This window comes from Gambusia affinis, linkage group LG22 (assembly GCF_019740435.1).
Source record: "Gambusia affinis linkage group LG22, SWU_Gaff_1.0, whole genome shotgun sequence".
NCBI classification, from domain to species: domain Eukaryota; kingdom Metazoa; phylum Chordata; class Actinopteri; order Cyprinodontiformes; family Poeciliidae; genus Gambusia; species Gambusia affinis.
In genome coordinates, this window is record NC_057889.1 from 4651928 (window position 1) to 4675866 (window position 23939).

At 36.9% G+C, this 23939-nt stretch overlaps 1 protein-coding gene across 1 annotated transcript in view; it reads right to left on the minus strand.

Annotated features, from left to right (window-relative positions):
• The window catches only part of map3k5 (mitogen-activated protein kinase kinase kinase 5), a 69324-nt gene that overhangs the window by 40903 nt on the left and 4482 nt on the right, over positions 1–23939 (minus strand). Inside the window, exons 2-5 of the mRNA XM_044106258.1 lie at positions 8904–9043; positions 7766–7789; positions 2070–2263; positions 448–616 (exon numbers count right to left, since the gene is read on the minus strand). Of these exons, the coding sequence (XP_043962193.1) occupies positions 448–616; positions 2070–2263; positions 7766–7789; positions 8904–9043 (527 nt within the window). The remainder of the gene's footprint in view (positions 1–447; positions 617–2069; positions 2264–7765; positions 7790–8903; positions 9044–23939) is intronic.

Below are 23939 nucleotides of genomic sequence, written 5' to 3' on the forward strand. Positions count from 1 at the left end.
TTGTGTAAAACTGAATTCGACTCTCAGTAAATTCCTGGTGCTTATTTTTCATTGTGTACCTAAAAAACAACTAACTTGTCTGGAGAGAGTTTCTAAAACCTCAACAGGTGCAGCAAATAAACATTTTACTTGTTCATACACTGTGCCAGACAAAATACATTTTACAATTTTTTTTAGTTAAGAACTCAAGTTTGAACACTTGGAGACATTTTTGACTGCTGCCATCCAGTCACTGAATGTTTTAGTCAAGCACAGCTCAACTGTCACAGAGATATGGGTAAACATGGCAACAGTACAACATGGAGACAAGTCTGACACAGAGCATTAAACATTTTCTAACTTGGTGCGGTGTCTGTCCTGAGGTAGGAGGAAAATATCTTGTCCTTTTTGCTACTTGCTGCTCAGAACAACATGCTCCTGTGTCGTTTTTCATAGCTCAGTGCTCACCTGGATGTCCCTGTATGTCAGCAGCAGGTTGATGACCACGTCCACTGAAAGACACTCCACGTTGTCCAGCCTCTGCTGAATTCGGCTCAGTTCGGCTGACAGCTCCACGCCGGTGTAAAGTTCCCGAGCTTTACGGATCTCGTTCAGAATGGTCTCTCTGAAATACTGGCTGCCGGACAAAAACGATACAGTTAGTTAGAAAAACCCATCAGATTTATGTATTTTTGGCTTTTTTTTATGTTTCCGACCTTGAGACACATTTTTATATCGGACTGAGATAATAAGAGTAAATAAAAAAATTTATAATTTCATTTATTAAAGCCAAGGTGACCTGTGAATGCTTATGATAGGTCTTCACATTTTTTACAAACTAATTTTTAGGTAATGAGATTTTAGTCTGGTTTTGAATTACTTTCACAATGAGCTGTTTTAGGGTCTCTGTCATTTTAAATCCATATAAACTCCCTGCTGGAATTCTGCTGGGGTTGCTAGGTGACGGGCCGGGCTCTGCTGAGGTTGCTAGGTAACGCACAGTGCTGGTGGATTATGACTTAACAATCGGGCCGTTTTCAAAACACAAAAACATTTACTTATTACTAAAAATACCTGGGTGGTTTTTATTTTTAGGTGCTTAGGTTTTTTTAGAACCAGAAAAAAGTGAATTTTGAATAATAGCTCCCATTTAAAAGACAAAACCTACATCTTTTTAAACACTTTAATTTACTAAAAGGAATGGTGAAACATTTTCTAATTTCAAAAATCCCTTTTTTTTAGCTATAACTATGTTATGTAGCCTTCAGCAGAAGTTCACATCAGTAGAGAACTTTAACTTCCTCTTTCTCAAACAATCGCAAGGTTTCCTCAAACTGGGCAGAAACTAAATAAATGTATGGCCATCCTCCTCCTAAGGTAGATCTATTAAAGTTTGCAGCAGAACAACATGATAAATTTAACTGACAGCAAAAGTATTGGTATTCCTTCAACTTTTTGGATACAGTTAAATATTAGGAGCAGATCTCAAAAATGAAGAACGCCGGCACTCATGCATGTAGTTGGACACACCTGGTTTTAATAAAACAATATACAAATATTAGAATGGGCCAGTTAAGATAAAGACCTAAATTCATTTTTACTAGGAATCTAGTAAAAATGATGCAACATAAACGTAACACTGATCTTCACGGATCTGATTGATCCAACTTGAGATATAATGTCTAAAACGGGAAACCTCATGTCAAAAATCTGGTTCAGCAAAGTACTGACAAATTACAGAGACATAGCATGCTTTAAAATTATTTCTATTACGACTTTATAGCATTTGAAGACATTTCCATCTAAATGTTCAACATGCAATTGGTGCATTTTACAGCTTTGCCATTTCTGCTTAGGTCCTTCGCTGTGTCAGTAAAAATGAGCAGTAAATAAAGTTCTTCCTCTGCAGAACAGCCAAAAACAGGATGTTTGCTCATTCAACATCCCTTCTTATGAGCGGCAGTGGCAAAAGACCTTTTATTAGGTTACAAAATCTTACAAAATGAAAGATTCACAGCTACCGGATGGTAGTTGATGACACACACACACACACACACACACACACACACACACTGCAGGGAAGCACTCACTGAGAGTTGGCCTGTGACACTTTGAGCAGCTGAACGAAGCGGTCCAGCAGCGGCATGCAGATGGGCCCCAGCAGCATCTCGAAGCTGGGCTGCATCAGCTCCGTCAGGCCCTTCATGAGGCTGCTCTCGCAGCAGTACACTTTGTTGTGAGGTGTGACCATGTATGGGATGAAGGTGTAGTTGGCTGAACATGTCTGTGGACGGAAAACACAAACATTAAACGTTGTTGGAATAACCAGTAAAGCAGCGCAATCGTCTATTTATTTACTTCTCACTTCAGATTAGAAACGGTTGTTACGTTGAGCTGTTTTTCATTTCCGTGTTTTTACATCTGACAGTCTGGTAGATTTGGTACAACTGGGGACCAAAATCGTAACTTTTGTTTCATTTTCAGCTGGTCTGATTCCCTTTCATACTGCACTGCATCAAACGATCCAAACCCTTTGAAAAACCTGTTCCCTCCTCACCTGTGGGGGCGCTAAAGGAAATGACATGAAAACCTCAGAAGGCACCGAACGCAAATTTTCTTTACAAAATGTAAAAAAAAAATGGGGTGATGTCAGATTCAAGCAGTTGTATGATTTCTCCTTGGTAAAAGACAATGAGTCGTTTCTCCTGCTAGCGTTAAAGGCGCCTTTGTTTTGGTTGTATTTACCCAGAAACCCCTGCGCTATAGTTCACTTCCTGCTTTTGGAGCGGCCTCCGGTCTGCTTGGCGTTCACATATGCCTTCAAACCGCACCAGATTTCCCTGAAATCAACTGAAACAAGTTGCAAGTTTGTAGGTGGACCAGAGTTTGTTTGTTTTCTTTGGTTCATATCAGAGTTTGAGTATTCACATCTCCCCAAAGATTTTCAAGACAAACAAACTATAGAGTTGGATTAAAGTGGATTAAAGTGGACTAAACAGGATGGGTGTGGATGGATCCTTAGTTTCAGTCACAAAATATTCTCTTTCTTCAAAGAAATTTGCACATTTAAATATTAATTTTAAATGCACATTATGTGAAACCTTGCTTGGACCTTTTCAAGCTTTTTTTTATGGCAGTTAGGCTAATTATGTCTATTAAAGTAAATATCTAATTGTCATTACAACTTTTCCTTTTCATTCATGTTTGGGCCTGTATCTTACAATGCTTATAGTCATTTAAATGAGAAATCATACATGATATTTGGAAAAACTGATGAATTTATGGGACAAATAAACACTAAACCCAGTATAAGACAGCGGTCATCCAGGAAAAAAGTACTGACAGCAAATTTATCCACTAAGGAGCAAAACTTTGGAGATCCTACAAACCGGTACCCTAACAGAGCCTTTGAAGGCACTTTTTGCCAAGCTCAGTTTTTCACTACTTTTCCTGAAGTAGTGAAAAATGGCTTGACAAAAATTCCAATAGAAAACAAACAAATTGCAGCGGTTCTTGGTATTTATAGCAGTTTGTGATCACAGTTATCCATCAATAGCTAAGATCCATGAACACCTGAACGAAAAATGTCCATTTTAAATCCTTCAAATCACTAAACATCTGATCTGCAGCCTTCAGTTAGACAAAAGTAACTTTTATTTTAATCCTACACAAAAGCAACTTGGAAAATTAAATAAAAACAGAGAAATGTGACCGAAATGTTAATTAACAGTTAATTTTAGCGTTGCTGTCAGCGTTTAGCATGAGAGACCAGTTTTATTTTGTCAAGAAATCTGCATACATCAGCAGACATGTTGTACTGACAGAAAAGGTAACAAATGGAGTAAAAATAAATATTTTCTGGTTGGGAAACCATCTTGTTTTAGCTTTTCTTAAGTGAGAAAAGTAAAAGCGCTCATTCCATCGTTTTATGTCTGGCTAATACTAATCAACATATTCTGGTTAGAAAGAGTTTTCTATTAAAGAACCAATCTGTTTTCTGTTCAGAATACTTGCTGGTTTTGCTTTGTCTTAACCTATGCTACATCGATACCCATACATGATAATAATGACTGAGTTTGGCTAGATGTGCATCAAAAAGCTGCTCTTTTGGGTTTAATATTCCTTATCTGCTCTGAAATCTGGAAATGTTCTAAACTTCAGTTACAATATTTTGTTTCATTCATATATGAACAAATAACTAATTTTATTGCTGACTAACTTCATAGAGAATAAACTGGATGCCTTTTTACTGTAAACAGATGGGAAGCAGAGTTTCAGAGGAAGTTTAAGCTGCTTCCTCCGCTTAAAGCTTTTTTACTTCACAAAACATTTCTGTGAACAAGTCAGAATAAACACACAGCAGCTGTGGGAGAACAGCGATAACTATGCCATTAAAAGCTGATTTCTTATTCTATAAACACTGACAGGTATGCACTTAGATGAATTTAGCATTTTCCTCCAGTGCACTGAACAAATTAAAGTGAAATTTAATGCCGATCTGCTGACCTGGTGCAAACCCTTTGCACACACCATCATTTTCCTCCGTCTTTGGCTTTTATTTTGCTTTATGTCTTATTTCTGCTGCAGCACCAATAGGGCTATTTATTCACATCTCATTTTTAGACATCTGTGGTTTGGCTGTAATGATGAAGCTCTGGTGGCCTTTTTGCTGCTAATTAAAGAAAGAGGAAATGGGTGATGAGTGCACACAGCTGAAACACAAAAAGAAAATCTTGCAATGTTTTCAAAAAGAAAAAAAAACCCCGTTAGATGAGCATCAGAAGCTGAAACGCAGCTGCTTCCTGACTAACGATCTATCATGTTTTCAGCCTTACAGAAGCACCGACGCCACAGCTGATGCCTTCACTGCCACTGGAAAGGAAGTGAAAGACGGCATGGTGCAGCGATGAAATCTATCAACTGATAACAACTTCCTCCTGTGCAACAGAGGATAATGACATCAACTCTCTGAAAAAACCCCCAAAAAAACACAACACCCTGACCCCTGGTTCTAAAGCGCGCTGCAAAACACTGCCGGTATATTCAGCTTTACTGTCTGTGTATGATTCATGACGTCACAGGAATCAAATGGCAGGTTTGTTTCCAGGAGCTCCTGAATGTTTTCAGAACGGCTGCAGCTCATCTGACGGGGAACTTGAACAAGTCGTTTACAGGTAAAGGTTTATCGAGATGAAACAGACTTTGGCTCAAGGGGAATCTGAGGCCTGGGACTGACGAGGAGTTGATCTATTTGTTAGCTCGTCACATTAGCAGCTCATCCTGAACAGCCAGGTTGAAACCTGCTGTTACAGTGTAATTAAACACAACAGATTCCGTTGTCAACCAGCGTTTCTGTAGCTTTCACCAGAAGGGAATATGCCTACGTTACCTAGCAACCCAAGCTGAGCTCCAGCATGTTTGGTCAGCTGGTTTCACTACTGTATGTGCTGCACAATGGCTGCTGGAAAAGACAAGTGTTTTATTGTTGACTTCCAATCCAGAAACAACTCGCTGCATTCTTGTTAGTTGTGCAGAAGGCTCTACTTCTGCTTTTCAAAGATGTACATTTGTATAATTGTGCATCTCTTTGGAGTCATTTTCACATGCGAGTCTAAACGTTGAGTTAGGGGACATGGCCAGCAGCAGCTTATTAGGGTTTAAAGTGATAAAAGGCACTAAAAAAACTAATTCTGAAAGGAATGAGACTAAACAAGACTGTTTTGTATTGTGCATAAACTTATTCTAACCTGTTTAATACGCGACCTTTAAGACTTTTTTATGCATCTACCAATGATAGATGGATAAACGTTACCTAGCTAGCTAGCAATGGTTCATTTTTCCCACAAGAAAGATAAACTACATAGAATATGTGCAATTTAATTGTGCTATCAACGCAATTTAACATATTTTCTAATGGATTCGTTAATTTTAGATACATGCATTGAAGATATTTTATGACTATTTAAAGATGTGTGAACAGCCTGTTAACTCATTGAAGCCTTTGTTTATTCCACACAAACATGAAATCTTTGGTAATTTGTAAAAACACGGGAAGTGTACTTGTAAATACCGCTGTTGGAAATCACTGTAAATGGAGCCACAAACTTACAAACTAATTACCTGGGTTTTAATTATGATGGCAGGCGGTTAAAAATATCACATTTCAAACAGTTTGTGACTCATGCTGTAGATAGAAATCCAGAGAAACATAATCTACAGAGTATTTTGTGCACTCAGAGAATATTAAAGAATTGATGATTTCAACATTTATATTAACAATTCAGATTGATCCCATTTATATTAATACATAGGTTTTACAGTTAGTTTGGATCATTTGACAGTGCAGTGTGAAAATGTAACAAATATTGTGATTTTGGTCCCCCATCAAACTGAGTCAACTGGGCTACCAGGTGTGAAAATGTCTTAAGAACGAGTTTGAAAATAAAAAACCTCTTGAAAATAAATCGCTGTAAAAATTATACAGCTGTGTTTTGTGGCTGGTTGCACTCAGACAAGGACGGATCATCTTTCTCCTCCTATGAAATGTTTTTATTCTTGAGAGACATATCACAAAAATAAAATTAAAAAGTTATGAAACACTTGTGTCAGTGTTGATGCTGTATGTGCATAAAATCTTTTTAAAAAATGACACTGTAAAAACTAAATTTTACCAAATATTTTGGTCTAGTTTCCGGTGTAAATGTCTTAGTCCACTTAAAATAAGACAAAACTAACTTACAAGTAACGTTTCAGCAAGAAATAGGAGCTTGTTTTAAATAAACAATTCATTAATATCCCACTGGCAGATTAATTTATAACAAGACATTTTTAAAAGTAACTCATAAGTCACTTATAAGTTGATTTTGTCTTATTTCAAGTGTACCAAGATATCTGCACCAGAAACTACAACAAAAACACTTGGTATAATTTAGTTTTTCTGCAGTGAAAGCATCAATGTCTGCTATTACAGTATTGCATTTTTTGTGTTTTTATGAGCAAGCAGCATGAGGCAAGAGGGGGTTGCTGGAGTTCAGAGACCGGCGTCTTACAGGAAGTAGGGCGAACAAGTCACAGTGGGTGCATACAAGGGACATGTATGAGTTCACACTCCGATTCTGTGATAATCAGCACTTTTCACTCTACAGGAGTCGGAGAACAGAGCGTCTCATGCAGCGCAGGGTCAACTCTGTCCACTCAAAACCTAAGCCTTTATATCTCACATCAGCCAACATTTATCAGGGAAAGTGTGTTACTGTAGCAAAGTAGGAAGCTTTTTCTGCTGCACTGGTTTTTGCAAACAGTAATACAGGTTGGATATATCTGCACCGGAATCTGTATACAAATGAGATTTTGTGCAGAGATTACAGTCCAATCTGCCTGTTAAAACAGGATTTCCTCAGTTTTTAGGAACCACCGTATTTGAATGCTGCTGCCGTTTTGTTGCAAACCAAATTCTCAAAGTGCCTGAGCTGTTTGTTTCATGCAGCATGTGTGGTGAATCACACGAAGCAGCTGTCATGTGGGGAAGGCGCATCTTGAAAGTGAAAGAAGAGACTTTTTTTTATTTTTATATTTAACCAAACAATTATCACAGCTCCTCAACCACAGTTTGCTGCATGAGTGCAAACCTTTATAACGCCGAGAACAGAAGCATAAGGCTTCCGATGCTCCGTTCATAAACCAGCATGTTCTTTACACAACATAATGTGTGTGATGTGTGAGAAGCGGGTGAGTAAAGTGTGAAAAACGAAGGAGACGGGTGGGGGGGAAAGCTTTGTGCACTTACAGTGTTCTTCTGGCAAATTATCTCCTGAAATAAGAGCAAAGAAAATATGTTTAGAGGCTGGACAGGAACATTTTCTCCCAGGGATAATTTACTTCTATCACACCTGCTGGGCTAAACCAATCAAAGCTGTTAGTTTAAAAATACAACAAATAGCGGCCCCATATGCTAAATTAAACCGTTCTCAAGTATGAAATGTGTAAACGGATCCCTGTAGCATGCATATTTGAGTTTTCCCTTTGGAAAAATTATTATTCTGAATTATTTTTCCAGTAATTTTCAACATTAAATATCAGCATTGTGCATCTTCATGTATAAAGATAATTTTGGCACAAATGTATCATCTCCTGTGTTAAGAAGTGCAAGTAATGTTTGAAAACGGCTAATTTTGTCATCATGTTTGCGCTGCTCCAACACAACTAATCAGAGATGCAAAAATACACTAGAGTGGCTCATTTTTTTCACATTTATTCTATTGAAACCAAAAAACAAAAGAGATATTTAAGTCTTCTGGATTAAACCTGTGCAGAAATAACTTAATCTCAAACTGGCAAATCATCTCCTGAAATACGGGCAAAAAAATTGTGACAAACAACCTGACTGTAAATATGCTGCATCGTTTAGCTTCACCTGTTTCAAATGCTGTTAAAAATCTCCTAATAATCATATTTCCTGTTCGATTATTAACTGGTTAATCCAAAAATTGATCAACAGACCAGCCCTACAATGTATTGCTGCCAAGTCAAGCAGAAAGTTTATTTTTTAGCTGCAAATGAATCGTTTGCTACAGACATGTTATTGCATTATAGGCAATAAAATGTTTATTTTCATATTTAAAAAAGGAATTTAATTATTTCTGTATTTGCATCTTTTAATGCATTTCTAATATTGCATAAAAAGGTTTGAATTAAGAATTTGCAGAATTTACCAATTATTTAAAAAATCTGATTTATCACCAGACTACAAAAATAATTGCTAGTTTCAGCCCAACAATAAATAAAACAGTAAAATAACGAGTGATCTGTGAAGTTTTTCATCGTATCTATGCCACATGCACCAAACTACGTTGTTATCAACCTCCAGCCTCGACCTGCACACAGTTTTTAATCTGCGGTGGAGCGTTGCAGACAGGCCGGCTTACCTGCAGAGACTGGAGAGACTCGGAGTTAGTGTCGCAGTACAGGATGATGTTGTTGGCCATGCTGAAACTCTCTCTGACTCCCAGATGGTAGAAGAGCGAGGGCTGGCGGAAAGCATCTGTCATCTCCACAACAGCTATGTCTAATGATGAAAAACAGGTGCAAATGTAATGTTACGAGTCAATGCAATTTACTAATTGACTGTAATACCAATGTTGATCAGTTTGGTTCTCCGTTTCTTATATCCTCTCTATAAATGCATATAGTGCAGTGAGATTTCCCTAATTATTGCCACGTGTCACCAACGGGATTCTGGTAAAAGGATGGAGAGTTCTCACTCTGGGGGAAAAAACTAAATATCCATCGTCAGCAAAGCAGTCTCCTTTGGAAAAGGCATCGGATTAGGATCATGGAGTTAATGAGGTCGTAAATAAAAACACATGGAACAGTTTGACTCTCTTCTTTAATTAAACATGTGCCCATATTAGAAGTTAAATGCCCACTAACTTGTAAAACAAGCATGCTGGTGGTCATTAGTTGCATCCATAAAGCAGAGAGGTGGATGATGTCACCAAACTCACATGGTTACGCTCCTGCAAAGTCAAAGGAGCCAGTTTCCAACTCTCCAGCTCCTTCTGGCACAAATTCAGCCGATATTTTCAGAGCAGACCCACTTCGGGTCAATTTAAGTTGGACTACAACCTGTAACTGTGTAGAAAAGAGCCAGACTGCCCAGTCAGTTCAATGGAAATGTAAAGTTAGCTTTTCACAACTCCAGGAGACATCAGGAGTCTGTCAATGTTTTCTTTCAAAATGGCTTCCATAATTTCTAGAAAGCAGACACATAGTATCAGGAGCGCCTGCAGGATATTATCGGAGGGTACGCATAACACCGTCACTGCACCGGACCCACAAGAGCACAACCACATCTACAGCCCGCATCATGTGCCTGCACACACCTGAAACACACAAATATAGGCTACTTGCACATAACGCGCATGGCCCGCAAAAACAGCAGACTTATTCCTATGTCTGAGACATCCAGAGGAGAAGATGAAGCAACAATGTTTGCTTCATTTCTACTCTTTTAGTAATGTTTAAACTAGATTTAACTGTTTAACCTGCAGTTTTAGCTCAACACTCAGTAAGAGTGCAGCAGATGTCACGGTGGGCCAACCGGGCGACCCATCAGCTGTTCAGTTGGCGAAATCCCAACAAAAGCTCATCAAGCAACCCCAACTCTATTTTATTTTTTTTACTTAAAATTTCAAGGTATGCATTGTGTGTACAGCCGTACAGCTACAGGCGCTACAGCCTTGTATGACTGACATCTACACGTCCGCGTAGAAAGTAGCTGCAACGCTACTTGACAAGCTACCGGCTAATACTGAAAATATTGAGTTTGTCTAAAATAAATACTGAAAAGTGTTCATAAAAAAAAACAAAGCATAAAAAACTTAAAATAAGGTCAAAATTCCTTCAGATTAAAAAAATGTTTAGTGATTTCTAGCACCTTTGCCATTTTTTCCATAGTTTTAGAGAATCAACATGGATGGATGCAACTTTTTATGATTATAATTCAGCTGTTTAATGTAAACAGCTTAACAGTTTAGGTTAGATTTATGGCCTATACAAAACATGCTCATTACATTATTGGATCATTAGATTTCAGTGTTGAGCTTCTTTCAGAAAAACTGATTTAGGGCCTTTTGTTACTATAAGCACTTTTTGCTATCCAATTATTAATCCAAAAACTAAACAGATTGGCTGCAAATGCATCTTTGCTACAAAAAAAAAATCACTAACGGAATGCTATTTAATTGCATTTTAGGAAATAAAATGTTTATTTTCTTGTTAATGTACTGAATTATTTGCTTATTTGCATCTTTTTATGCATTTCTAATATTGTGCAAAAAAGGCGTAAGTGGCTAAATGACTAATATCTAGAATGTGCCCAATTTTTATCCAATTAATCGTCATAAATAATCAAGTATTAGCTAGTATTACTGGCTTCTAGGTGAAGGTTGAAGGAGTTGATCGTCTCCTGAGAAGTCTAAAATAAATAAATTTCTCTCTCTGTCTTTTGCCTTTTCTACATTTAATCTCTTAATTTTTCTATTCCCAAGAAAAACCTTTAACAATTCCTGCAGAGAGACGTAACAGTGATTGGAAATTACCAAAATATGTCACATTGCTCGTCTGTTTATGACTCCAGCATCAGCTGAGAGGAGGACATGTGACCCGTTAGTAACTCTGCTGAAGGCTTTATGCAGCCTTCTGTCAACCTTATGTTGGTGGTTCTGATGTTTTACTGGCATGCGTTCAGCTCTGCTGAGCAATCACGGCTGCTCTCCAGGAATAATTAGAGGCTGTGCAACCAGAACACAGTCACTCTGCGAGAAATCTTCAGTTCTTCTCCTCGAAATCAAGAATATTCTCTTATAAATGGTGAAAAGCTGAATATAGATCAGTTGATGGCGGGGAGAGAAAATCACATGGCTTGTGTTTGAGATGCCTCTCAATTATTTTTCTTTAAATTCATTAAAAACTGCAGTCTTTCAGGTTCCTGGCAGTGGGTCTGATTTAGCTTAATCTTGGTCTTAACTGGTGTAAAACCAATTAGCAGCAGTTATTTTGGTTGAAAAACAAACATGATAAAACTTGTTTTGGAGGACTTACACATGATTCAGCTCAACAATGCAGACAGTTTTAGAGATTTTATAACATCGCTAATTGGATTTTATTGAGACAATAAATTGAAATTTATTAACGATAATTAATAAACGATACAACAAATGCACCCTGTTAGAATAATGTCATTGTAAATAACTTATTTGTATATCTTCTTTTTAAACAGATGTTAGAAAGTTACAAATGACACAAGACTCAAAAATGTGTGTTTAAGAGTCATGATGTCAGTTTGTGTTTTTCCATTGATTTTCTCTATTAAAAACGCATCAGCAGCATCATTACATCACATTTGTTGTAGTTCTGGCTGAGAAATTTGGATTTTCATCATTTGCATTCCTTCTGTCTCAACAGGAAACATTTTCCTGTGCATAAGAAAGTTCAATTAATGCTGCATTTTGTTTTCTGACTGAAAATAAAGCAGAGTTTAGTTTAGTGAAAATAAAGCAGAGTTTATTGCATCGTTTCTGTCTCAATAGCTTGTCTGCAATACTCCCCTTCAGATGTAATATTGATGGGTTTAGCTGCCAGCAGAGAAGTGAGACAAGCTTATCTTTTATTCAGTAGGCAACTTGTGCTGCTTGTTGGCATTCAGTCGCATCTTGTCTGCATAAGGTGGCTTATGGGCTAAGAGAAACAACCTTTTTTTTTACGCGTTTGTTCAGGATTATCGAGGTTTTGAGGAAGATATGGGGGGAAACTGTTTCAACTTTGAGCATTTCTGATGAAATCCTCTCTCCAGTCCAGTTCTGATTGTGATTGCTTTGAGCCAAAAGAAGATGTTAATCATTAATTGTTCCCAAAGAGGATTAAGGTCGAAGCTAACGTGGTTTTAATCAGAGAATGTGCGTGCTGATATGCAGATCTGATCACTCAGAGAAAACACAAGCCTCTTGATATCACACATCACTGCACTGAAAAGTCCTTTCTATCCGGTCCTCTGCCCACTTAGCTGCTAATGAAAATGGAAATGGAGGCAGTTTTTTGTAGAATTGGGGAGAAAGATGAGGCTGATGATGAGGAACTGATCAGAGGCCAAAACGAGAACCTGCTTCCTGTTTGAATTTGCATGCTGTGGTGAAAAGTTCAAAGCTTTCTGCTGAACCGCTGACGACCTCAAATCTGCAACAGGAAACTTAAAGCATAAATTAGATAATATTCAAGCATTGGAGTAAAAACCTTTTACCTTACAGCTACATATTTAGGAGTGTATTAAAATACCATCTCCTGTTACCAGGGCAATGAATCAAATTTAAAATTTAAAAAATAGATCTGAGAACAAAAGTTTTTCCCAAAAGATCTGCAAAAATAATTAAATCTGCATTTGTTGGATACAGATTAAAATAAAAAGGTTTTGCTTTAAGCGTCATAAGAAAGACTTTAATCTCTTCAAAATGGATTTTCACACCTGTCTGTTTCTGCCAACTGATTTCTAAACGATTTAATGAGCTTTATTAGTCCCTCAAGGAAAGAAATTGTACATATTTATTAACAAAATGCAGCTGTTGAAAAGCTAAGCCTGCCTAAAAGCTAAATATGCCACTCATGTGAGTTATTATGGTTATTTACTGGAGATGCTTTAAAAGTCCTTAATGTTTTTTTACAAATAGTTTGCTTTGATTTGTAGTTACGACCAAAGGGGATGTGAGGAATATTAATCCAATTGGCAATATTGACAATTTTAATACTTATCAGCTGAACACAGCTATAAAAATAGACTTGATTGTTGAAAATTAAGAAGTATTTCACTTTTTGGCTGAGCTACATTTTCAGCGTTAAAAACGTTTCCAGACAGTAGTGAGGAAGTCTCACTACTTCACCCAGAAGTGACCCACTCTTTTCCCCTGAAAGGAGGATTACATTCCTTTCCAGGACAGAAGGAGGGATTTGAAATCAGATTCAGAGCTGGTGATTCATGTTCTGGTCACACAACACCAAGCTGGAAGCTGATTGAATATTTGCTTGGTCACTTCCTGCAATTCATTTTTATCCAGACGCATAAATGACAAACACAAACTGCTGTTTATGAAGAAGCTCAAACTTTCTTAAACCAATAAAAGCTGATATTTTGTGAAACTGCCTGATACATCAGTCACTCTAGGAAGTTGAAATGTTGCATTATTTGCAATTTTTTTCTAGACAAGTAATTTTCCCAAATCTGACCAATCACTAGGCCAGTCACATTAACAAATTTTGCTGTACGATGAATTGATAATCAATAGTATTGTTGTTTTGAGATCATTTTTAAGTAATATAATGATAGATGATTGGTAGAGCTGTTGCCTTGCAGCAAGAAGGTCCTGGGTTCGATTCCCGGCCCGGGGTCTTTCTGCATGGAGTTTTCATGTTCTCCCTGTGCATGGTGGGTTCTCTCCGGGTTCTCCGGCTTCCTCCCACAGTCCAAAAACATGACTGTCAGGTTAATTGGTTTCTCTAATTTCTCCCTAGGTGTGAGTGTGTGTTTGAATGGTTGTGTGTCTCTGTATGTCTGTGTGTTGCCAGACTGGCGACCTGTCCAGGGTGATCCGCCTCTCGCCCGGAACGTTAGCTGGGGATTGGCACCAGCAACCCTCCCGACCCCATTAGGGACAAAGGGTGAACAGAAAATGGATGGATGGATAATGATAACTGTATAATAATGCAAAAACACATTCTCATTTATCAAACTTTAAATTCTAACAAACGTTTAACACCGTCTATTCTAGACATTTTAAATGTCTAGAATAAGCAAACAAAAATTAATTATAAACTCTCTGCAAACAAAATTTTTCTTCAAAAATCGTTGAGACCAAAGAACCAGATTCAAGATTTTTACCATCCAGTTTTTGGTAGGATGAGAGAGAAAAGAGAAAAACAATTTTAATTTTGTGACTAATTGGGCGTGCTGTGGTGGCGTAGGGGATACCACACCCCACATTTGGAGGCCTTCAGTCCTCGACGCGGCGGTCGCGGGTTCGATTCCCGGACCCGGCCAATGTTTGTCGTATGTCTTCCCCCTTTCCTGTCAGCCTACTTTCACATAAGAGACACCAGAGCCCACAAAAGACCCCCTGGTGGGAAAAATAAATTTAAATTAATTTTGTGATTAATTGATTTGCTGCTCATTGCAACACGCCAACCAATCACCTTAATGTTTTCAGTATTTTCTTCTTTTCTGACCAATCACTGCAACTCGGCTGAATTTTGAAATTTACAAAGCCGAACCTACAAGATGAAACAATAAAATTTGCCTTTTCCCCCCCCCAACAATTTCAAAATGTTTGTAGGATTTGCTTAAACTGTGTATGCAGTTCAGAATCAGAATGATTTTACTCCCTTTGCCAGTAAACAGATTCACAGACTGGAAAAATGCTTTGGTGTTAATATAACAAAAATAAAAACAGAAATTAAAATAGATGTACAGTGGGGGAACAAAAGTATTTAGTCAGCCACCAAATGTGCAAGTTGTCCCACTTATAAAGAAGAGAAAGGCCTGTAATTAACATCCTAGGGAGAACTCAACTATGAGAGACAAAATGAGAAAACATATCCAGGAAAATCACATTGTCTGATTATTTAAGAATTTATTTGCAAACTTTGGTGGTAGCAACATTTCTGGCTCTCACAGACCTGCAACGTCCTCTACTTTCTTATTTTATCTCTCATAGTTGAGGCCTAAATCGTTTTAACTTCTTTTCCCCCACTGTAATGAGAAAAAGAAAAATATTCAGAGGAGCAGATGCTGTGATTTTTCATAAAACATGCTGGATTTGCCAAGAAAATAAGTTACAAAACCATTTCATGTGTTCCTATGTGCCCGTATCGCACCCTAACAACCTTTTATGTTTATCAAAATGTCAATACATAATGCTGAAAGCTCTTGCAATTACATTAGACTCTACAGTGTTTACATTTCTCTCAAGAGCTTTTTTTTTTTTTAAACCGGGGAAACCTGGGCTTGACTCGAGGTACAGTAGGTAAATAAAGCCCTTGATACAATCAATTACATAACATGTCGTAACCATGGAGACGGAGTATGGAAACTGCTGTAAATGATGTGAGTGAGGCCGTCAGCATGTGATTTCTCCCTGATCGCTAATGCAGAGGGAGCGAGCGAGGTTTGTATTAGCGGAGAGAGTTTTTCCCACACAGAGAGAAGAAACGTCCCAGTGCTCCACTTCACATAATTTCCAACCGAAGGGAAGTTTCTCTTACCCAAAAAGGAAACCTTCAAGATCGCTGCAAAACTTCCAGAAACGGCAAATACAGCAGAAATTCTGCAAGATAATGTGATCGCTTTTACTTATCCAACTATAAAAGTGGGAGAGTTTCACTGCAAGAACACCAAATTTTACCAAGTATTTCTTATCTAGTTTCTAGTGCAAAAAGCTTAATAAACTTGAATTAAGACAAAACTAATATAAAAGTAACTTATCAGCAAAATATAGAGGCTTGCTTTAAGTAAATAATTTCATTTTTTTGATCAAATACTTGCAGACAAATTAATTTGTAACATGGGGAAATTGTTGTGTTAGAAGTAAATTTATCTGCCAATGAAACTTGAACTTTTTCATCAATATTAAGGAATTATTTTCTTAAAACAAGCGTCTATATCTTGCTGAAGAGACACTTGTGAGTTAGTTTTGATTCATTTCAAGATATTTGTACTTAAAAAAGAGATTAAAAATACTTGGTATGATTTGGTGTTTTTGCAGTGTGAGAAAAAAAACTGGATTTCATCTCTTGTTTGATGCCCGTAGTCGTCAATCAGAGTGAAAGAAAACCACTTTTGTATATTTTTATACAAAACATTGACTATAAAGGACGTGTTTGCAGTTCAAATCCAGCAGGTGTTTTGGTAACAGTTATGGTGAAATCCCTTTAACCTGCAGAAACATGCAGAAATACTCCAACCAAATTTTTCCTGTGCCTGCTGTTCCTGGAAATTTGGCGCAGATTAGGAACGCTATGCACTCGATGGTTTCCTTTCTGGAAGGAAAGCCACTTTTCTCTTCTTCTTCTTTGGAACTTAATTGCGTTAAGTTTTTACTTGCTTTGTTAATTGTTCATTTTGGAAACAAAAGAGTGTTTCAGACAAAAACAAGCCGCTGGATGTTTGCCCCCGGTTGCGTCACCATAACTCACGTGGATTGGAATTTTTATTGATCTTTTTACGTTTGCCAATTCGTCATCAGGAAAGCTTTGTTTGAAAACTGTGCAGGCTTTGTGCGAAAATGTTGGGAGGAAATTTTCTCCAGGTCTACACTGAGCTTTAAATCAATGTTTTATACAAAGAAACCATATAAAAAAAAAGAGAATCCAAAGCAGAAAAAGAAAAACATAGCTCTCATAGATCCTCCAGTCTAAGCAAATGAATCCCTTTTCCCTCAGGACTGTCTGGGGGAATTCAAGACAACTACTATTCTGTAGTTTCAGAGTGCTGCCCTGCAGAGAGATAAATGCAATCTTTATTTTCAGATACAAGCGTGCTGGACCCAGAAAATAGAATAAAACATGTTGCAGGAAATGAGTCCAGCCTGGCTCCCTTTCACCTTTGCTCCACTTTGTAAAACCTCCATGTCTGGAGAGGCAACAAACAGCGGTACCATGCCTCGGCCCCCCGGGGGGAAATGGCAGAGAACAGAATGTGAATTCATCCACTCCTGATAAAAAAAACCAAAACAAAACACATGCGCTGCTGTTCAAGCCGCTTTGACATCCCTACTTCATTCGCTTCCCGCCTGCTTTTCAGGGAATCTGAATTCACGTTTGTGGCAGCGTATAATAAATATTGTTTCACTGCGTCTCGGTTACTTCGACTAAAAAAAGCTTCTGCAATTTGGACTGGGAGCCGTTGCATACAGGAGTAAAAACCTACAGGAACAGTTTATTTGAAGGGGTGCATAAGACATAAACATGACATAACATCAGTTATAAACATGAAGGAGTCTTCATGAATGTTGTTATGAAGTGTCATTCGGTGAATAACAGCACATTTAATGCAAAGTTTTATTAAAAGTCCATTAATGGCACTTTTATTGGACTTTTAATGCAACTTTGGATGGAACAAAAATACTTTTAGGAGTAGTTTTAACCCATCATACTTTTTATTTTTACTTGATTTAACAATAAGTGCAATGTATTATTTCTTTTGTCATACATGATATAATAACATACATCATGCATGTTATGGATACAGTTTGTATCCAGGACTTTTACGTGTTTTGTGAAATAAATCAAGGATTTTGTGAGAATGATAATGCATTAGACAGATAATATTATAGTAACACTGACCTTCAAGTGTAATAACTTTATAAATTAAATTTGTTACATTCTATTCAATTTTATTATCTTCATTGCTTAATTAAATTATTTCAACTTGGCAAAGGATTAAAAGTATGAAAGAAAACAAGCAAGGATACAAAAATAGAAAAATACAGACAAACAAGTACAGTTGGATGGTTGGTAAGTTAAAATATATAAAATAAATAAATCACAGTTGCAGATTAAAAGGTAAATTATCATTTGGTTCAGCAGCTTTATGACCTTTTTGACTTTTTCTAAGCAGTGTTTATTTGCTGCAACTTGAACTTTGCTTGCACTCAAAACTGAACTAACCTCCATTTGTGAGGTAAACTGGAAAATTCACAGAAGTACAAAAATCTGACTCTTCTCCTTGACTTTACTTGAAAATGGAGAAAACAGAAATCCACATATATTTAAAAAAAAAAGAAAAAAAAAGAGAGAAGATCTAAAAACAAACTCAAGAAATCACACAGTGGAAGTTCTTGAAGTAAATAAAGAGCCACTTAAAAAATATATATGAGCCATATGAGCATCTGTGTGAGACGAAGGAACCAAATCCAGTCGTTCACACAGACATAAAAGTTATGAATGAATGTGAGAGTTAATCTTGACTGAAGATAAATACATAAACTAAGAACTGAAGCACCTAACCCTTTTTATAAATATCTGTGAGTCTGCCTCTATTATTAAATTGAATATAAATTCTGATGTGTATAATTTTTGTCTAGGTTGCCTTAAAAAGTGAGCTACTGATGATACAGGTTAATTTTCTAAACTACAAAAAAGTAAATGTAGGGATGCAAAAATATGAAAATTTGTGCAGAACTTGTTATCCAGTATTAATACTGCTGTTATGGTAGAACTTAGTCAATTAACAGCCAGAATAATTTAAAGAATACTCGATTACTAACATAATAGTTTACAACAACCCTAGTTGTGTCGTTTTATAGTCTTTTAAGATCAAGTGTTGGCCTAAAAAAGGCACAACATGATATTAAATTGAGGTTAAACTTTATGTTAAGCTCAGAAAAACGTGGTCTACATCAGTATAGTGATTGTATTGCACCTTCCTCACTTCATTCAAAATAATTTTGTATCCATTTTTAGACAGCGACATATATTAGGCAATATATTTTTAAAAAATTGCAACGACGATATCACCTGCGATAAATCCACATTTTGATATAAAACCCTGTTAGCACCTTGGACTTTTAGTAGGGAAAAAATCCACTTTTTTAGATTTTTAGAGTTTTAAATTAAAGTAACTGGACATATTGTTATATTCAAGATGTTTCGCCTGTGTCACAGGAAAACTGTAAAAGTGCAACAGACGTTTCTGGTGGAGCCAAAAGTGGAAAACTGGCAGCAGAAAAGGCCAACGCCTCCTCCACCTATCCAGGAATTTAAAGAATTCAGACTATTATCACAGCTGCCACCGAGATCCTTCTGGGTCGTTTCAATCATGTGAGAATTTTCTCAATAATATAAAAACTATTTTACAAGTTTAAAACAATAAAGAGACATAATTCAGTAAAGTCAAAATGTTAAACTTGCACAAATTAATCAGAGCAGAAGCACAAATCAAGAACACATTTGCATTTAACACAAAGGATTATTGTGGTTCCAGCTAACAATTTGTTCAGATTTAGAAATGGTATGTGGCGCATTCCTGGTAAGTAATCCAATATAAAGTAGACAAAAGAAATAAATGTGTAATTGTGGAGCTGAGAGACAGAATAGCATCTTACTGACATGCTATTCTTATATAATTCAGACTCTGTGGTCACTTTTGAATAATAGAAATTAACAAACATTAAATATATGGTTTAAATGAAAACTCCTTTTCTCTTTTTAGCGTACTTTTCTTTTTTGTCACCTCTTTCTGTGACTCAGCACACAAACAAAGACGACAAAAGCTGCACATTGTGTGAGAAAGAAACACAAATATGCCAACACACCTCTACTGGAGCCTGAACACGGTTATAATAGGTCATTTCTGTGCCTTTGTGAACCTGCTGCGTGCAGCTTAACATCTTTCAGCCTAGAAAATGACAATGCAGTGACAGTTGTTGAGGCTGTGAAAAGCAAACAGCACGCTGCAGATGTACCTCACCGTGGTCTCCAAAACAAATCACAAATACATTACATACTACTGCGAAAAGAGAAATCGTACAGATCTTAGAGGTATTCAAAACACAGGGGAGCCTCAACGAGATGCTAAACTTGATGCGAGTCAGTTCTTGTTCTCTCTCCACTTGTTTTTTTGTAAAGAAGCTGACAGCCCACCTCCGAAGCCCAGAGGGAGTTTTAATGCACCGCTTCACCAACCAGTCATTTTTATTTTTCCTTAGGAGTCTTTAAAAAAGAAGGAATGTTTATAACAAATGAAGAACGCTACCTTGAGACCTGAATATACTTAAACGAGCTCAGGAAGCAGGGCTGAAATGATCATTCACTATTAATCGGATATTGAAATGATCGTCAACTAACTTACTAAATCAATTAATCGCTGTATAGTGTATGCAGACTCAAAAAATTTAATCAGCTGAAAGAACATATTCAGAGCAGTAATTAGCCTAAAACTATTCAAAAATATAAGAATTTTCCATTTAAAACAAAAAAAAACAACCTATTTGTAAATATCTTCTACCCAGAACTACTCAAGCAGTTTTAGTTTCACCCGGTTCAAACTCAGTGAAAAAGCATAGTTCCTATCCAATTATTAATCAGTTACTCAAAAAAAGATCAGCCCTTCACTGTATTGATGCCAAGACGAACAGAAATGGACGAGCTTTTCAAATGTTAATGCTGGAACTATTTTTTAGATGCACATTCATCCTTTGCTACAAATGATGAAATGTACGGTAAAGAAATGTTGTTATTGCTTTCATTTTCTTATTTAAAAATGTATTTGTTTATTAGCATCTTTTAATGTATATCTAATATTCCAGAAATATGTTGTGCCAGTTTTTACTGACTAATCAATTAATTGTCAGAATAATTGATAAATAACTAAAGTAATCAGTTGCAGCTCTAATATAAAAGCATTCAAACAACATAAAGTTGCCGGTCAGCGGCTCCTGGGCTAATTCTTACTGACCCTTCGCGCTCTAAACCCTGAGATGCAGCCAACCAAACCGAACAAGTAGAAAGCAGGACAAACAACTTAGCAGAGGGCTAGCTGAAGGGATTTCAGAGCAGCACTGTCTGGAAGCTGAGTGCACAGACAGCTGCTGGAGAGTCCCAAGGTGAACCCAAAACAAGAGTCGTCTACCGACATGAAATTATACCAACAGAGGACCTCACCCACTGGGAGATTAAAGGGGACCCATTCTGCAAAATTCACATTTTGTTAGTTTTTGTGTTTCCATTTGACTCTCAACTGCTTCTAAAAACAGTAAGAGCTCTTTAAAAAGAATCCCATTTTTGTAATAAGTTAATGTCTGGAAAATGAGCAGTTTCAAAAACCTCTCGATTGTTAGGTCACATTCAATGAGAATCACACCATTACCTACCAACCCAAAACTGAACTCCAGCATGTTTGGTCAGCTGGTTTTACCGCTGTATCTGCTGTACAATCACTGCTGGAAAAAACAAGTGTTTTGTTGTTGGTCGAAACCAATTCCAACATTCTTGTTGGTTGTGCAGGAGACTCCACTTCTGCTTTTCAAAGATGTTGCATAATTGTACATCTGTTTGCTCAAAATGGGCAGAACTGATCAGAATAAAATCTCATCATCCAAGAATGATTTTAAGCAAAGGAAATGTGGTGAACATGTTTTGTTTAGCTTATAGTGCATTCCTAACTTGTTCACCTTTAATTTCTAACTTCTGTGCTATAACGTTAAAGGATGTTAAAGATTCACTGGTCGGCTGGGAAACCAGCTGACCAGTGAATCAACTGGTTCACAGAGTACATTCACAGCTGACCAGTGAATGTACTCAGCAGAAGATAGCATCTGTTCCTAAGCTTGATCTGATTCGATTCAAATCGAAAGTAGAGCATCAAACTACAAGCTGCTGACTGACCCCGATCTGTAGCAGATTTATTAATGATGCACATTCTTTAATATCCAGGATCACATAATATTTTTCATCAAAATCACAACTTTAACAAATATTTAATTTCTGCCAAACTTGAACAACATTGCACATAATTGAGACTTAAAGAAGTGACTCATAATTTGAGTTTTAATTTTAATTTTTGCATTGCTTTTGGTAATTTAGCAAAGACGTAAACTGATCCAGATTGATGGTCAATGAGTTACAGTGTTTGCAGCCTGCTGAATATTAAAGGTCAAATTATTTGGTTTCTTGAATTTGTCTTACAGGAACAACTGTGAAATCTCTCCAAGTTCCTGCAATTCCTGTAAATGATTAATGTAATCATTATCCAGTCTGTCCTCCAATGATCAATAAGAGTGATAAACCAAAGCATTCCTGATAAAGTAGGTGGTGTAATGCGGGTGTGTTTGTCCCGTCTTTGGGAAAATAACTAAAATCAGCTGATTTGCTTAAGAAAAGAAAAAGAGATGAAGCGAAGCAACATACTTCTGATTTCTAAGGAGGTTGTTTTCTTAAATCTTTGGCCTCAATGTTAATTTTTTATGTTATTTTCAAGTTCTGATTAAACTTATTTCAGATAGCAATGAGACTGATAGTAATTACACTTTGAAGAAATGTCTTTTCTAATATTCTGACCATTTTGCTTTCTAATTCCTGCAGCGCTGCCGCCTCAGCAGCTTTTCACTTTCACAGGATCATCCACCAGGGGGATTAATTAAAAACACAGCGAGAGCCCAAGGAGACCCAAATGAAGGAAAAGCAGACAAGCATACCAAACTAACGCCATCGTTTTCACAGCACACACACCAGCAAACATGCAAATTAATACCTGCACTTCCAAAGGTCACAGTAAATACAAATAAAGGTACTCCAGGTGCTCCCAACTCAACCACACCTTAGAAACTCAACTGCAAATAAAGGAAACACAATACTAACAGGGACAACAGCAGTTTCAGGAAAACTAGACATTAGACTTGATATGGAATAAGACTGAAACGATTAATTGGATTAATTATTGAAATAATCATCAACTAATTTAGTAATTGATTAATCGTTAACTGGAGTACAGACTCAAAAAAAGCAAATTTACTGAAAGAACAATAATCTTTATTTAAGATTTAATCCAAAACTTAATCAACAGCGTACTGATACAAAGTCAAGCAGAAAGGGCAGAGCTTTTCCCGTCTATGTTGATGTTAGAAGTGTTTTTTAGTTGTAGATGCATCCTTTGCTACAAATGAGTAAGCATATGTAAAAGGAATGCTGTAATATTACATTTTAGGCAACAAAATGCTTATTTTCTTATCTAAAAAGAAACCGACTTGTTTATTTGCACCTTTTAATGTATTTCTAACATAAAAAAGGCTTAAGTTGTTCAACAGCATGCAAAATGTGGCATTTTTTTTGTCCAATCACCAGAATATTCAATACATTACTCAGTAATTAAAATAATCATTAGTAGCAGCGTTACCATAATGTAACTATTATAAGTCAGGCTTGAGTTTTTTTGTTTTGCCTCCAGGGGGTCTTTTGTGGGCTCTAGTGTCCCTATATGACAGTAGGCTGACAGGAAAGGGGGAAGACATGCGGCATAAGTCGCCGAGTCCGGGAATCGAACCCACGACGGCCGCGTCGAGGACTGAAGGCCTCCAAATGTGGGTTGGACTATCCCCTACGCCACCACAGCGCGGCCCAGGCTTGAGTTTTTTAATGAAAAATATGCAAAATGTGGTCATTTTTGTCTGATCAATCAATTAATCATCAGAATAATTGATAGATTAATTGATTATTAAAAATAATTAGTTGCAGCCCTACAGTAATACAACTATTACATTTAAAGCTGAATGCTGACTGTACTGACTCTTTGTCTGTAGATGATTTTACCAGAATTGGTCAGATTTTAATATTTTGTGACTATTGCTAATATGTTTTTTGTGTGTTTTTTTCCCCCATTTTAAAGCCTGGAGCTTCGGTTCTGCAACAAGACTCTGGCATCTTTC